The sequence below is a fragment of the Rhinolophus ferrumequinum genome, chromosome 21 (genome assembly GCF_004115265.2).
Source record: "Rhinolophus ferrumequinum isolate MPI-CBG mRhiFer1 chromosome 21, mRhiFer1_v1.p, whole genome shotgun sequence".
Classification (NCBI taxonomy): Eukaryota; Metazoa; Chordata; class Mammalia; order Chiroptera; family Rhinolophidae; genus Rhinolophus; species Rhinolophus ferrumequinum.
Genome location: NC_046304.1, coordinates 50,271,988 through 50,286,078, shown reverse-complemented (window position 1 = coordinate 50,286,078; position 14,091 = coordinate 50,271,988). Strand labels below are relative to the sequence as shown.

Genomic DNA, 14,091 nt, shown 5'->3' with positions numbered 1-14,091 from the left:
GGAAGAGTCAAAAGGAAACACTCGCCCTCCTATTATCCGTCGCAGTCTGGCGCGACCTTCAGTGGCCGCGCTCGCGCCTCTCAGGCCCCCATGCAGGCCCCGCCCCGCTCGTCTCTTGCAGATTATCGCGAGGTTTGAGGCCGCGGGGCCGGCCCGGGCGGCTGCAATATGGCGGAGACGGAAGGGGAGAGCCTGGAGTCCTGGCTGAGTGAGTATTCGCGGCCGCTTCTGCCTGTCCTTGAACTACCGAACTGCCCCTTTCCGCACCCCTACTCCCTCCCCGGGCCCCACGGCGGCGACACCGCCCCCTGACAGCCTGCGCCTTGGCTCGCCGTCACCGCGAGCATTGCGTGATCACGCCCCTTCTCCAGCCCGGTGCCTGGCCCCCGCCCCGCACCTGCTGCCGGTACTGCGGCGCCTCCTCCCTCTCCCACGCGCGTCGGTGTGAGCTCGGGTCCTGTCCCGGCCTCGCGGGCTCCGGGAAAATGACAGCCAAGTGCTTCCGGCTGACAAGCTTTCGGTGCTTTGGGGCGACTGTGGTTGGACCCGCGGGCGGCTCAGTCCCTGAGAAAGGGAGATGCTCTGGATTTGGGCTGAAACTCCGGGAGCGGTGGGTGCCGCTGAGCATACACGCACGGCCTCAGAATTGAGACCATATATTCGAGGAGGAAAGACCGCTTCGCGTAGGCAGAATGCTTGCAGTGAGAATAATCCAAAGAAAGATAACAGAGCTTTACCTTTTTTCTGCAGTGACCAAAGCATGGTGAAATATATGCTGCCTCCTACACACACACGAACATATTAACGAGTCATTTGTTGGTAACCTACTCTGAAACAAAGCTCAGGAGCCCAGCCTGATCCTATAGGTGGTTATAGTGGCCTATTGTTGTAATTGCTAATTCATATAGCTAGGAAGGAAATATGGGTTAACCTTGTTAGCTGGTAGGACTTTGCTGAAGGGTTAATACTTAGTTAACTTTCCTGTGGGCTAGAGGAGGCCTCTAACTGAGGATAGAAATTAGACAAGCTGATGAGGCAGGTAGGATCCCTAGGTACTACCTTTTGCAGAGATCTTATTTACTAGAGCCTCCAGGTTCTTGGAGGTGATGGCTGTTTCTTCCAATTGCCTGACCTTCCTTAATATGAAACTCCCTTCAGGCAGTTGATCCTAGGTTACATTTGCAGACTCTTCCGTTGCAGGCATGTCACGAAGCCTTATATCTGTATATGGAACTGTTCTCCAAGGAGCTCAAGGTGCTGCAAAGACATTCATTTATCAAGTATGCTAGTGAAGCAGATTTCACAAAAAGAAGACATCCTGACTAATTAAACCACTTGCCCAGAGCCCCCAACCAGATATAACCACACTGGAATTGCTTTGAGTCACAGATATTAGTGGGGACATTAGAGTCATTTAAGTGACCTAAGCTGAGTTTGATAGGCTAGGTTTAGAGTTATATTAATATTTTGAAATAGGAGAGGGACCTGTTTTTGAGGAAGAGTGGAGCTGGTGAAGGGGAATGGAATGGTATCTGTGGAGACTACATAGACAGTCCCCGACTTACCATGGTTCAACACAATTTTTCGACTTCACGGTGGTGCTTTCAGTAAAACTGTACTTCAAATTTTGAATTTTGATCTTTTCCCAGGCTAGCTGTGTGCAGTAGGATACTCTCACGAGCTGGGCAGCGCCAGCAAGCAGCGCTCCCAGCCAGCCACGTGATCATGAGAGTAGACAACTGATACTCTACAGTGTAGTGTGTTGCCAGTATTTTTGTGGATATTGTGTTCTGAGCATGTTTAACGTAGGCTAAGTTATGATGGTAGTAGGTTAGGTGTATTAAATGTATTTTCGACTTAACAATAGTTTCAACTTCTGGGTTTATCCGTACGTAACTCCATCGTAAGTCAAGGAGCATCTGTAGAGCTGAGATTGGCCTTTAACTCTTTCCTACTAGAGTGACATTTGGGGCCGTGTTAAGATTCCTTCCAGTCTTGTTCTCTGTTCACCTTCACAGTTCTTATAATTGAGCGGTATGAACTGTACCAAGTGAACGAACCAGTGCTTGGGCAAGGAGCTTTTGAATGGTGGCACCTTTTATAGAAATAGGGAAGTCAGGAAAGAGAAGTGATGGGTTTGTTTTTAGATTCGTTTCTGTACCAAAGTAGCACTTACAACTACACACTGTCTTGTTTCTGCTCTGGTTATGTGTCTTGTGTCACACCAGAACAGCATACCCTCCTTGAGCGTGCGATCCGAGTTTTGTCCTTTTTCGGGAGCCTCTCCAGTACTCAGCGTGCACGTACTTCATTTTCTGTGGGTGCTTAACACAGGCTTGGTGATTGACCCAGTCTCTCCTGATTCAAGACCCGAGCTACAAAGGTGGACTCCTGACTCCCTTTCCACCCCTTTCTGAGTCATTTGCTATGTGGAACTTGTCGTCTTTGGAATGTGTGAGCCATGTTGGGACGGGGTGGCCAGTGCTGTTATTTCCATTCCTATGTGATCTTTTGAGGTCCCATGATAGTCAAGGCTAGTGATGGAATTAAGCTGAAAATGGGAGCAGAAAATCTAGAGACAGACACAGAAGAGAATAAGGCTTTCAACAGAGACCCAAAAATAGAAACCTGGAGTCAGAATAGAGCCCAGAAAGGCGGTTCTAGAAGGCGGGGTCTGCAGGGGAGGCTCTGGTGTCGCCTCTGGACCAGGTGACGGAGAATGTTAAGTGGGTGGAAGGTTGTGTGCATCTGCTGGGGGAGGCAGTGGGCAGATGAAGAGATTCAGTCACCCAGAATGATCCCCGGAGGTTTCTTCCAGTTCCTGTGGGTGATTGAGGTGTGCTTTCGGAGCTGGCTGGAGAGCTTGGGGAGACGCTCAGAAGTGGGACTAACTGACCTTTGTTGAAAGCAGGGCTGTTTGTGCCCGTGTGTAGGCACAGCGCTCCCTGCAGGTTTGCAGTAGAACGTTCTACCCAGATGAAAGGAAGTGGGATTCTGAAGAAGTTGAACACAGTGAAAAGTAAGCAGGTGTGTTCTTGGAAACAGAAATGCTGTCAGAATTCTAGCAGGCCAGGGAAGAATACAGCGTTTGGTGAATGCTCATTGCTCGTGTTCGTGTGTGTGGGGGTCCACATCAGACTCCATATTTTGGAAGGTGCTTTTCCAGTTGCAAACTGGAAGTGAGTGGGCTGTTTTTCCTTACACCGTGAGGTATGCGACTATTCTCAAAATGATAACAGCGATGGGCGTGGACATGGTTCCCGAGACCCTCTGATTTTTGTGTCTTACAGCCTCTTGATGTCATGTGAGAACTTCAAGCATCTCAAATGATAGGGCTTGGTAACAAAGCTATGCTAACACCTGAGAAGAGTTTAGACGACTGGTGGGAGAGACTCAGCGTGTCTTTGGAAGCTGACAGCTAGTAGGTCACTGTGGCGATTAATAGCTACTCTTGATAGAATTAATCTCTCTTTTCTTCAAGCTGACGTTTTGAAGGGCCTGCTAATTCTCTTTTCAAGGTTGAGGACAGGCATCTCCTTTTTCCTCTACAGATGAGCGAACCTAAACCATCAGAATCGTTTTGCAGCCAGAGCAGAAACATTGCCAGGCAGGTGCAGCGTCCGTCCTCTGGGGCTGCAGCCTTCTCTGTGCCTCAGCGTTTGCTGACCTCTTGTGGCTGGGGACGGGTGGCAGTGGTGGCAGGGAGTCCCTGTTAGGATTTGGTCGTGGAGCTAGTGATTTTTAATGTTAGAAAAAAAGGAAATGAAGAAAAGTCACGAGACAACAGAATTCAGGAACTTCTAACAACACCCCTTGTTGGGAGGGGCTTTTCAAGCCTCTGTCATGCTGCTTTTGGCCCTTGTGGAAATCTGCGGAGGAGCGTGCGTGTTTAAAGGATATACGGCGTCAGCCTTCCATTTGTCTTCTGAACCTGAAGCCCTAAATTTAGCTCGAGAGTGCTTTCTGAGAGAGGCAGACTCCAAGATCTGAATCAGAGATGGGAACACATTTAACCACCCTGAGCTGGGGCAGGGATAAGAGGGAAAAGAGGACCCACACCAAGTATTAGGAGACCTGGCACTTAGCACCTGGACTATAACCCCTCAGTGGCCCTCTCAGAGCTCTCTGACACTCTGTCCTTGATCACGGAAGACCATTTGATCTTCAGGGTGCTTAATAGTCGAGTTCAGTTTCTGTTTCTGTGACCCCAGGGACAGATAGCACAGTGATTGGTGCTTAGTAGGGGTTTAGTACATGTTAGCCTAACTTAAAGTGATGGGTATTGTGTGTAATTTAAAAAACATTTAAAGCATGAAGGACGTTGAGGTCTTGAAAAAGGTTTTGAAAGGTATGTAGGAAATATATTTTCTGAGTGTGTATATTTTTTATCAAGTACCCTGCTTCACTTTCTCCAGGAAACATTTCTTGATCATTCCTTCTTGCTTAACACTTAGCTTATTTTTATATAGCTGGAGCTGGAGTTATCTATATTTATTAAACATTTTACATAGGTATCTACTTGAAAATTTTAGTTCCTATGTGTACAGTTAGTTATTTGTGTTCTGATCTATCCTAGGCTCCATGAGGCTGAGGATTTGTTTTCTCTTTCATTTGTGACTTTCAAAATACTGGCCAGAAAGCAGTATTTGTATGTGACCCGCTGCCTGAGGGAACTGTTGAGCCTTCTCTATTGGAGAAGATATTTGGAAACAAACTTACCTTCACATCAATGATTGGTGCTTAGTAGGGGTTTAATAAATGTGGCTAAAAATTGTGAGGAAAACCTTCCATTGTGTCCTTCTTGTTCTGTATAACAATCGTCCCCTCCTTTTTCTGTCCAAGATAAAGCCACCAATCCTTCCAACCGCCAGGAGGACTGGGAATACATAATCGGCTTCTGTGATCAGATCAACAAAGAGCTGGAAGGGTGAGTCTCAAAGCCATTAGGGGGCAGGTGAGACGGTTGACTGGGAAAGTCAAAACCTGAGGCCAAGGAGGCCCAGCCCGATGGCCCCAGGGTCAGTGTCATGAAAGTGTGGTCTGTTGTCTCCCAGGCCACAGATCGCTGTCCGACTGCTGGCCCATAAGATCCAGTCTCCGCAGGAATGGGAGGCGGTCCAGGCCCTGACGGTAGGTGTTCTATCCTCACGGTGGATCTTCGTGAGCCCAGGCCCTCCCTATCTAGAAAATGTTCAGTCAGCTATTCCACAGATGTGTGTGCCCTTGTGCCAGCCACTGAGGCTTCAAAACTGCCAGCACGGCCACATGGTCTAGTGGGAGAAGCAGAGCGGCTAAGGGCGGGAGCCAGAGGCAGGGGCCCTGAGCCCAGGGTGGGGCTCAGAGAAGGCTCCTCAGAGAGATGCCGACAGAGCTGGCTTGCAGTTAAGAGTTGGCCCCCTGAAGAAAAGTGAGGTGAGTATAATTTGTTCTGTAGCTAAAAATAGTGCCACTTACCAGTGAAGCATCACACCAACGGAAAGACCTTGGTTAATTCAGACTAAGGATTCAAGGTGTGGAGCTGTGTGCGGCACTTGGGCGCCTCCAGGCTCTGCCCTAAGGCGGACAGGCAGGCAAGAGGACGTGGTCTTGGAAGAGGCGCTTCGACGGCCCATGTGCACACCTCTGGTGTCTGCACCATAGAGCAAAGGCCTTAAAACTGGTTTTTAACTGGGGGCATTTTGCCCCCCAGGGGACATTTGGACACATCTGGAGGCACTTCTGCTTGTCACGTGTCAGGGGGTTCTAATGGCATCTGGGGGACAGAAGCCAGGGATGTTGCTAAACATCCTATAAGGTACAGGATGAGCTTCCACCACAAGGAATGACCAGCCCAAAATGTCAGTAATGGCCATTGAAAAACCCTGCTTTACAAACACAGAAACCAATGCGGGGAGCACGGGGGTGGCGCACTCCTTGGCATAAGCTGCAGGCACAGGAAAGCTTACGGGAGATTTGTGTGCCCCAGCAGGAAACTAGGTGGGAGCAGGGGGAGGGAAAACATCGTGCCACCTGAAATGAAGAAAAAAATTTAAACAAGATCCCCCACCTCCCCAAAATTATCAATCAGCTTGTGGAAAAACTCCTGGACCTTGAGTCAGAGAAACTTTGTCTCACTTTCCTCACTTTCCTCATCTGTAAAATACGAGGGCAGAATTTTGCAGGAAGGCATTTTGCAGGAAGACATTTTGCAGGACTGACATTCCATCTGTCTTGGTATCCGGGTTTCTTTCGTTCCTGGTAAGCTTCCCCAGAAGAGGTTTGCAATTGGAGAGACACGGGGTGTCAGTAACCCTGTTGCCCTGACGTTCCCTGCAGCCCGGCCCAGCTTACAGCTCTTCCTGATTAGTTCCTTCCTTGGGGGAAGGTTTATTCCGCGCTGTCTGTGTGCTGGGACCTGGCTGAGTGCTGGTCCCACCCAGACCCCACCCGCATTGAGCACCTCTCTGTGTGGCTACAGGTGCTGGAGGCGTGTATGAAGAACTGTGGGAGGAGGTTTCATAACGAAGTGGGGAAGTTCCGGTTTTTGAATGAGTTAATCAAAGTCGTCTCTCCAAAGGTTTGTCAGTGGCAGTTTCCTATTTTCCTGGAAGTTCTTGTTTCTCCCATCTTACTGGCTTTCACTGCACAACCAGCATCTTCACGGCTCTGAGATTGTCTGTGTCCTGTCCTTAGAAAGCTAGGCCCTGAGGGGAGCAGAAGGATGACCACGCAGGCCACGGGACAGGCCGCCCTCTCTGGCGGGCTCCCAGCCCAAATGCGACAGTGACATGGTAGCAGCTGTGTGTGTATTGGGGCAGGCCTTGGGGCTCCTACCGTGTATCCCTGAAAATAAGACCGGGTCTTATATTAAGTTTTGCCCCAAAAGACGCATTAGAGCTTATGTTCAGGGGATGTCATCCTGAAAAATCATGCTAGGGCTTATTTTCCGGTGAGGTCTTATTTTTGGGGAAGCACAGTAGTACCAGCAGCCACTGTTCCATTGCCAATCTCACGTGGGTGCAAGGACCTGGCCTCCCTTGGTTCTATTTCAGCTGCTCAGGTTCTGTTTCTCGTTGGTATTGCTTAAGCTCTGGGCACCGCTTAAAGCAAAGGGAACAATTTTTCATACGAAAGACATTCTTATTAACTCCTTCGGGATAAAATGTAGTTGTTTCTGGCAGATTGTGCATGGAAATGCAGTGACGAGCTCCCAGCCCCCTGCCTAACCATAGACTGCATCCCAGGTGGATACAGCTCTGCCGCAGGAAGTTTCCTCTTCCCCCCTCCCTGCTGTCGCTCCCACCTGATCCCTGTCGCACACACCTGATCCCTGCTGGCTTCCCGTAGGGTTGAGGGCTGTAACCTGTTAGCGACCATTTCGTTGCTATGGAGAGCGCCTTCCCACCATCTCTGCCTCCAGATTGCACTTACTAGGTTTTCCGTTTTCTTTTGCTTCTTAGTACTTGGGGGACAGGGTGTCTGAGAGAGTGAAGACCAAGGTTATCGAGCTGCTTTATAGCTGGACATTGGCTCTGCCCGAAGAATCAAAGATCAAGGATGCCTACCACATGTTGAAGAGACAGGGTGTGTGCCGCCCTTCCCTCAGCCTCCATGCAGCCCCCAAGGCGGGCCAGGCCAGGGAGGATGGGGGGCGGCAGCGGCTGCCGGCCCCCTGCTGCGTCCCTTCCTCCTGAAGACTGCGGGGAGGGCTTGGCTGGGGTTTGAGGGGACAGCCTCGCTTTGCAGGTCATGATCCCAGGGATGTGCCCCCTTGCTGAGTGAGGAAGGCCACCTCAGCCTGATACACACTCTGTCCCTTGTGTCACCTTCAGGCATAGTGCAGTCTGACCCGCTGGTCCCTGTGGACAGGACACTGATTCCTTCTCCACCACCGCGTCCCAAAAACCCTGTTTTTGATGATGAGGAGAAATCCAAGGTAAAGGGCATCCTGCCTGCGGCATCCTCACGCAAGGTGTGGTCTGTTCAGTGCTGCGGAACTCCCGGGCCTCTGGGGTCTCCCTGGTGGGGTGCACCTTTCCCTTCACCTCTGATACCCTCCTCTTCCAGCTTTTAGCCAAGTTGTTGAAAAGCAAAAACCCAGATGACCTGCAAGAGGCCAACAAGCTCATCAAGTCCATGGTGAAGGAAGTGAGTGGGCTTTGGGGCGTGGGGGGCAGAGCGGAAGTCCCCTCCCATGGCTAGGTCTGCTGTTCGCCCCTGTCACCAGCCCTCACCTGCAGAGGCCAGAGAATGGAATGGAGGAGCAAGAGTGGACGGGGCCAGTTTGGGGGTGAGAGAGGGCTGTTCAAAGAAAAACTGTAAATTGGGTCCCAGGCCTGTGGTTCCCAAGAGCCAGGCATTGGGAGGAACTCGGGGGAAGCCTCTGCTCGAGTCCCTGGGAAGGTGTGAGCCTTGCTTGCGGGACTGGCGTCAGTGGCCAGGTCGTTGAGCGCTCGTGCTGCTCGGATGCAGGACGAGGCGCGGATCCAGAAGGTGAGCAAGCGTCTGCACACCTTGGAGGAGGTTAATAACAACGTGAAGCTGCTCAGTGAGATGCTGCTCCATTACAGCAAAGAGGATTCTGCAGAGGCAGACAAAGAGCTCATGAAGGTACGGCCCCCGCGAGGACCGGAGCTGGGCCCCGGGCACCTTCGCCGAGTACCTGCTCTGTTGACGCTGCTACACACCTGGTGGCCCCTAATTTATTAATCGGCACAGCAGCCCCTTAGAGGGTGGTTGGCGCCCCCATTTTACACAGGAGCCATGACTAACTCGCCCCGGGCAGGAGAGCTGTATGTACACATGACTCTGCAGACCTGTTGGCCTTGCCTCCCGCAGAGGTCCCCTGTGCCCCAAATGTGGCACCTCAGTCCTTGGTCACGGACGTGCTAGCCAGGTAGGCAGAAGGGATGTACTTCCCTTGTCCGAACTGGTGCCCTCTCCACCTACGCAGGTGTCAGGTGATAGCGGTGGAGGCTGGCAGCAGAGAACTTGTGCTCTGAGCCCAGCTCTGCCAGTCACAGACTGGTACCGGGGAGCCCGTGGTTTTCTGGGTGCGAATGCTCAACTAGATGACCTGCAAGGGCCTGTGTAGCTCCGATTTTTATGTCTGGGTCTCTTTTAGGAGCTCTTTGATCGGTGTGAGAACAAGAGGCGGACATTATTCAAACTCGCCAGCGAGACAGAGGACGATGACAGTAGTTTAGGTGAGCAAAAGGCTAGCTGATAAGGATAGCCAGGAGTTTGGATTTGTGTGCTGGGCCAGTTGTCATGGGCTGGGATGAGAAGTCTCTCTTCTGCTCTAGGGGACATCCTACAGGCCAGTGACAACCTCTCCCGGGTCATCAACTCATATAAAATGGTCGTTGAAGGGCAGGTCGTCAATGGTGAGGTGGCCACCTCAGCCATGCCTGACTCTGAAGGTAAATGTTCTGCTGCCGCAGTCCCCACCACCAGGCTGCAGGTGCAGGTTGACCAGCTGTCAGCCCACAGGGCCTGAGGGGATTCTAAGCCATTCTAAACGGTTCTCCAGCTTCGCACAGGCCAGGGGACACAGACACCCTTGGATGAGGCCAGAAGTGGTGCTCAGGATTTTGTCCCCTGCTGTGCATCCACTAGAGCGGCCTCTGGTTACTGTTGTCCCCTTCTGTTTGCTCATGCAGGAAACCACCACTCCAGTAACCAAGGCACTCTCATTGACCTTGCGGAGTTGGACGCACCAAGCAGCTCGTCCCCAGTGTTGGCCCCAGTTCCCGACCCACCCTCGGGCATCCCTATCCTCCCGCCACCCCCCCAGCCCTCAGGACCTGGGCGCAGCCGCTCGTCCAGCCAGGCTGAGGCCCCCCCGGGGCCCAACACCACCAGCAACGCCCTTTGCTTGCTGGACGAGGAGCTGCTCTGCCTGGGTGCGTTCCGGAAGGGGGGCTGCAAAGGGCTCTTCCGGCAGAGCCGGTAGAGAGGACGGTGCGGGATTGGGTGGACTCAGGTGCCCTGTGAGCTTAGCAGGGATGGGGAAGGAGACTTCAGTTGTAGGGCAGGTCAAGTTCAGTGTCGCACGCCAACAGGGCAGTCTGTACATGGACGTTGGGGTGGAAACGGTAGATCCAGTGTCTTGCTCTGCTCCCCTCCTCACTGGAGGCCCCCCCAACTCAAAGGACTCCCCACTGGAGGTTGCCTGTACCTTCTCCCCACAGATTGACATTTTCGTTGTGACCCTTCCTCAGGCAAGATAGGGCTGGGGCTGCCCTAGCCCAGAGTGTCTTCTCATCAGCGTCTTTGTTCTCAGGCCTTACTGACCCGGCCCCCAGGGTTCCTCCCAAAGAGTCAGCCGGGAACAGCCAGTGGCCCCTGTTCCAGGTAGGCGCACAGGCAACAACACTGAAGCACTTGACAGCCTTGACTTAAGTAGCATCCTTGCCCGTCGTCCTCAGCTGCAGTTAGCTGCAGCCCCTACGTGTCCTCGGAGGGTTAATCCAGTGGGGCTGCAACAGGGCCCTCAGCACAGGGGCCCGGGGTGGCGAGCTGAAACCCTCTGCTCCCTTTGCTCACTCACACTTTCCATTCCCGTAGAACGGACAGTCGGACCTGGACTTCTTCAGCCCCAAACCCGGGACTGCCGCCAGTAGCCCCCCCGACAGGCCTGACCTCCAGTCCTCAGCTACCCCCGCAGGCAACTCCCAGGCTCTACTGCCACCCCCCTTTCCAGCTCCTGTGGTCCCAGGCAGTGTTTCTGCCCCCAACGCAGGCTTTTTGTTCCCCGTTGGACTGGCCTCAGCTTCGGCCCCAAAGGCTGAGCCCACAGCCCCCGGGTGCCATGGCTCAGCTTTGGGCGATAGCACCCCACACCAGCTGGATGCCCTCGATCAGCTTCTGGAAGAAGCCAAAGCGTAAGCGTGGGAGAGGTGGAGTTGGGAGGCGTGGGCCTGCTCAGAGGGTTGGGGAGGCTCCCTTTTGTCGGACCGTCGGGCTGGAATCGAAGCTCGGGCTCGGGGGTAAGAGGCAGCTCTGGCGGGCGGCCAGGGCTGTGCTTCGTGAGGGATTGACCCAGCAGCTGTGCCCCGTCTCTGACTTGCCTGTCCTTCCTGCCCCCCAGGACCTCAGGCCTGGTGAAACCCGTCTCCTCCAGCTGCTTTCCCGGGGCCGCCACCTCCCCTCTGATCCCCAGCAGCACCTCGGCTAGGCCTCTCCTGCCCTTCTCCACAGGGCCTGGCAGCCCTCTCTTCCAGCCGCCCATCTTCCCGTCCCAGGGCAGCCCCGGGAAGGGCTCTGAGCTTTCCCTGGCCAGTGTCCATGTCCCCCTGGAATCTATCAAGCCCAGTACGTGTTGGAAGCTCGGGGTGGGAGGGGAAGCGGGCCCACAGCTTGCGGCGTTGTGTGGAGTGAGAGGGGCGGGTTGGTACAGGTTATCCTGGCTGGGGTCCCTTAGTCCAGCGTTGCCTCTGCTTGTTGCTCCTGTGCACCCCTGTGACGTCCTGACAGGCTTTCCCCAGACTCCTTCGGGAGCCCCATCACCTCAGGGCTGCAGCGCGCACCCCGGGGCTGCTGGGAGGTGCTGACCTCCCCTCCCGCACCCACACGCCGCGTTCTTACAGGCAGCGCCCTTCCTGTGACAGCCTATGATAAGAACGGCTTCCGCATCCTCTTCCACTTTGCCAAGGAGTGTCCCCCCGGACGGCCCGACGTGCTGGTGGTGGTGGTGTCCATGCTGAACACGGCCCCCTTGCCGGTCAAGGGCATCGTGCTGCAGGCCGCAGTGCCCAAGGTGCCCGCTTCCCAGGGCCCCTAGAGGCAGAAATGCCCGTCATCGTGGACCCTTTGTGGAAGGCTTTTATGGCCAGCAGGCGGCAGTGTGTCCACGGTGGCCAAAGTGGGTCTCATCGCAGGGCACCTGCCATCTCTTCAAAGGACCTTCTCTTTCTTTTTAGTCAATGAAAGTGAAGTTGCAGCCCCCGTCTGGGACAGAACTCTCTCCATTTAGCCCCATCCAGCCACCGGCAGCCATCACCCAGGTCATGCTGTTAGCCAATCCACTGAAGGTGAGCTAGAACCGGGGGTCCCTGCCTGACGGCCCAGATGAGGACCTCGGGACCGTCACCTCCCAACCAAGGGTCTGATGCCGTAGCATTAACCCTTGTCTCTTCCCTCCCTGGATTCGGAGTCTGAGCTAGGAGGGGCTGGCGGGAACAGGCCTGTTAGCTCAGAAAGGGCCCTGGGGTGATGGAGTCTCACGCGCGTCCCCTCTGTCACAGGAGAAGGCGAGGCTTCGGTATAGGCTAACCTTCGCCCTGGGGGAGCAGCTGAGCACGGAGGTGGGTGAGGTGGACCAGTTCCCTCCGGTGGAGCAATGGGGGAACCTATGACGCAGCAGAATGCTGTCACCTCCACTCTGAGGACCACGCAGGCTGCCCCGAGACGGGAAGGCTTTCTGGGTCGTCCTTCTCCGCGTCCAGACTGCAGTGCTTAGAGCTTTGGTGTGGAACAGGGGCCCTGGGTACTATTGCCAGGAGCCGAGCTGCTGCTGTGATGGTCTCTCCTCCTCTGGCCCCTTAACAGGACCTGTTTTTATCTACCTGTGTGACTTGAAGTGGCCGTGTACTGTCAGGTGGAATGTGGCCCTGGACTCGGTACTACTGCCCTGGGAACATGGACCCAAGGCTGGAGTAGGCTTTCCCCCTCATGCTGGCATCCCGATACCACAAGGCAGGAGGTCTCTAAAGAGACTTGGGGCCCTCCCTCAAGAACCATGTCATCACACACCCCCACTGCTACTCTGCTTCCCCTGCTGGCAGGCTCCTACTCCTACCTCCACGGAAGTGGGCAAAGCCGTGGTCCCCGATGGGCCTGGGCACAGAGAAAGGAGTTGATGTGCTTTCTTCCCTGGGTGGCAGCATCCTGGAATGTGTGCTTGTCCCTGGCGGTGGCAGGCTGTGTCCTATGGACATCTCGGAGGATGTGGCTCTCAGCCTATTAGAAACAGAACTTGGCCTCAGGGCAGCCTAAACTAAGGAAAGAAAATGGAAGAGAACCACTGTTTCCTCTTTGGAGCAGGTACTCAGAGCTTTCTGGGAAAAGTGCCTCCCACCGTGGGAACAGGCCATTCTACTCACTACCTCTTGCTTGGCATGAAATAAACTGCGGTCTTGCCCTTCAGGTCTCTGATGGGGGAGACAACTCCTGCCACCCTGTGTCCTGCTTTGGCCCCCTCCCCCCCACTGATGGCCTGTGGTGTGGCATACAGTCAGCAAAGTAGGTCTTGGGCAGGCACTTTGCACTAGACTTAAGTCCTTACCTGCTCTCCAAAACTGACTGCCTTCAGCTGCTGAAGGGTACTGTCAGCAAGCTGTTGGGTCTGGAGGTGGTGAGATTAGAAGCATGCTTGAATCGAGTCACCAGACCCTACAGCTTCAACAGTGCTCAGCCCCTGGTAGTGTGTGCCGGGACTCTGGGTCTCCCAAGGCAGCGGGAAAGTGAGAACCACCAGCTGGGGAAAGAGCACACAGCTCAGCTGAGCTCGGCTGGATGGGTTCAGAGCCATCTCCAGGGGAAGGTGGCACAAACTACGTTCCCTGGTCCCTCCCTATTCCTTTCCCAGCTTTCTTACTCTGTCAAGAGGTCATCTTCCCCTTCCCTACCATCTTTAGTAAGCAGGTTTCACTGCTTCATTAGGATAGGTCAAAAGTGAACTGTCCTTAAGGAATAAATGCAAGAGCTTTCCAGAGACCGGCTGCTGCAGCTCTGGAAAGGTCTGAGATTACCACATGGAAATGTATCTTTATAATAAGCTTTAGACATTAAAATTATTTATGAGTGTTACTCGTTACTGGTGAGGTCACTGTTTCATGACAAACATCTATACTGGAGACAGATATATCTATAGATATATCTATATTTATACACACACATATATATCCCAACTCTGCTGCCCTTGTTTTGCTGCATGTGAAATAAAACCATTTTCACCCTATTTGGAATCCTACTACTACAGACACCATTCACCCCAGTGGGGTGGGGAAGTGCCACTTACGATTTCCAAATGTAGACACCACCCAGGCTGTTAAAAAAGTACAGCTTCCTGAACCTTTTTCTTTTTTAAAGGAGAAAACCAGAAAGTCA

The 14,091-nt window shown here is 53.5% G+C and overlaps 1 protein-coding gene across 2 annotated transcripts; it reads left to right on the top strand.

Annotated features, from left to right (window-relative positions):
- Positions 1–72: 72 nt before the first annotated feature.
- On the top strand, positions 73–14,035 carry GGA3 (golgi associated, gamma adaptin ear containing, ARF binding protein 3). 2 transcript variants are annotated; one of them, XM_033091705.1, is made up of 17 exons: positions 73–208; positions 4,843–4,927; positions 5,055–5,130; positions 6,458–6,556; positions 7,440–7,563; positions 7,812–7,915; positions 8,047–8,127; positions 8,452–8,589; positions 9,104–9,185; positions 9,285–9,401; positions 9,642–9,884; positions 10,265–10,335; positions 10,549–10,865; positions 11,072–11,295; positions 11,571–11,740; positions 11,904–12,014; positions 12,228–14,035. In XM_033091705.1, the coding sequence occupies exons 1-17, from the start codon at positions 169–171 to the stop codon at positions 12,336–12,338; spliced, it is 2,193 nt and encodes a 730-aa protein (XP_032947596.1). In that variant the 5' UTR covers positions 73–168; the 3' UTR covers positions 12,339–14,035. The 2 variants fall into 2 exon arrangements, with proteins under 2 accessions (XP_032947596.1, XP_032947598.1); XM_033091707.1 differs by lacking the exon at positions 73–208 and adding an exon at positions 3,293–3,421 and having other exon boundaries at positions 12,228–14,034.
- The last annotated feature ends 56 nt before the right edge of the window (positions 14,036–14,091 follow it).

Coding starts and splice junctions, on each gene's coding strand:
- GGA3 (XM_033091705.1), top strand. CDS start 169: ATGGCGGAGACGGAAGGGGAGAGCCTGGAGTCCTGGCTGA. Junction 7,564..7,811: donor CCACATGTTGAAGAGACAGG/GTGTGTGCCGCC, acceptor TGTCACCTTCAG/GCATAGTGCAGTCTGACCCG. Junction 11,296..11,570: donor CCTGGAATCTATCAAGCCCA/GTACGTGTTGGA, acceptor GCGTTCTTACAG/GCAGCGCCCTTCCTGTGACA.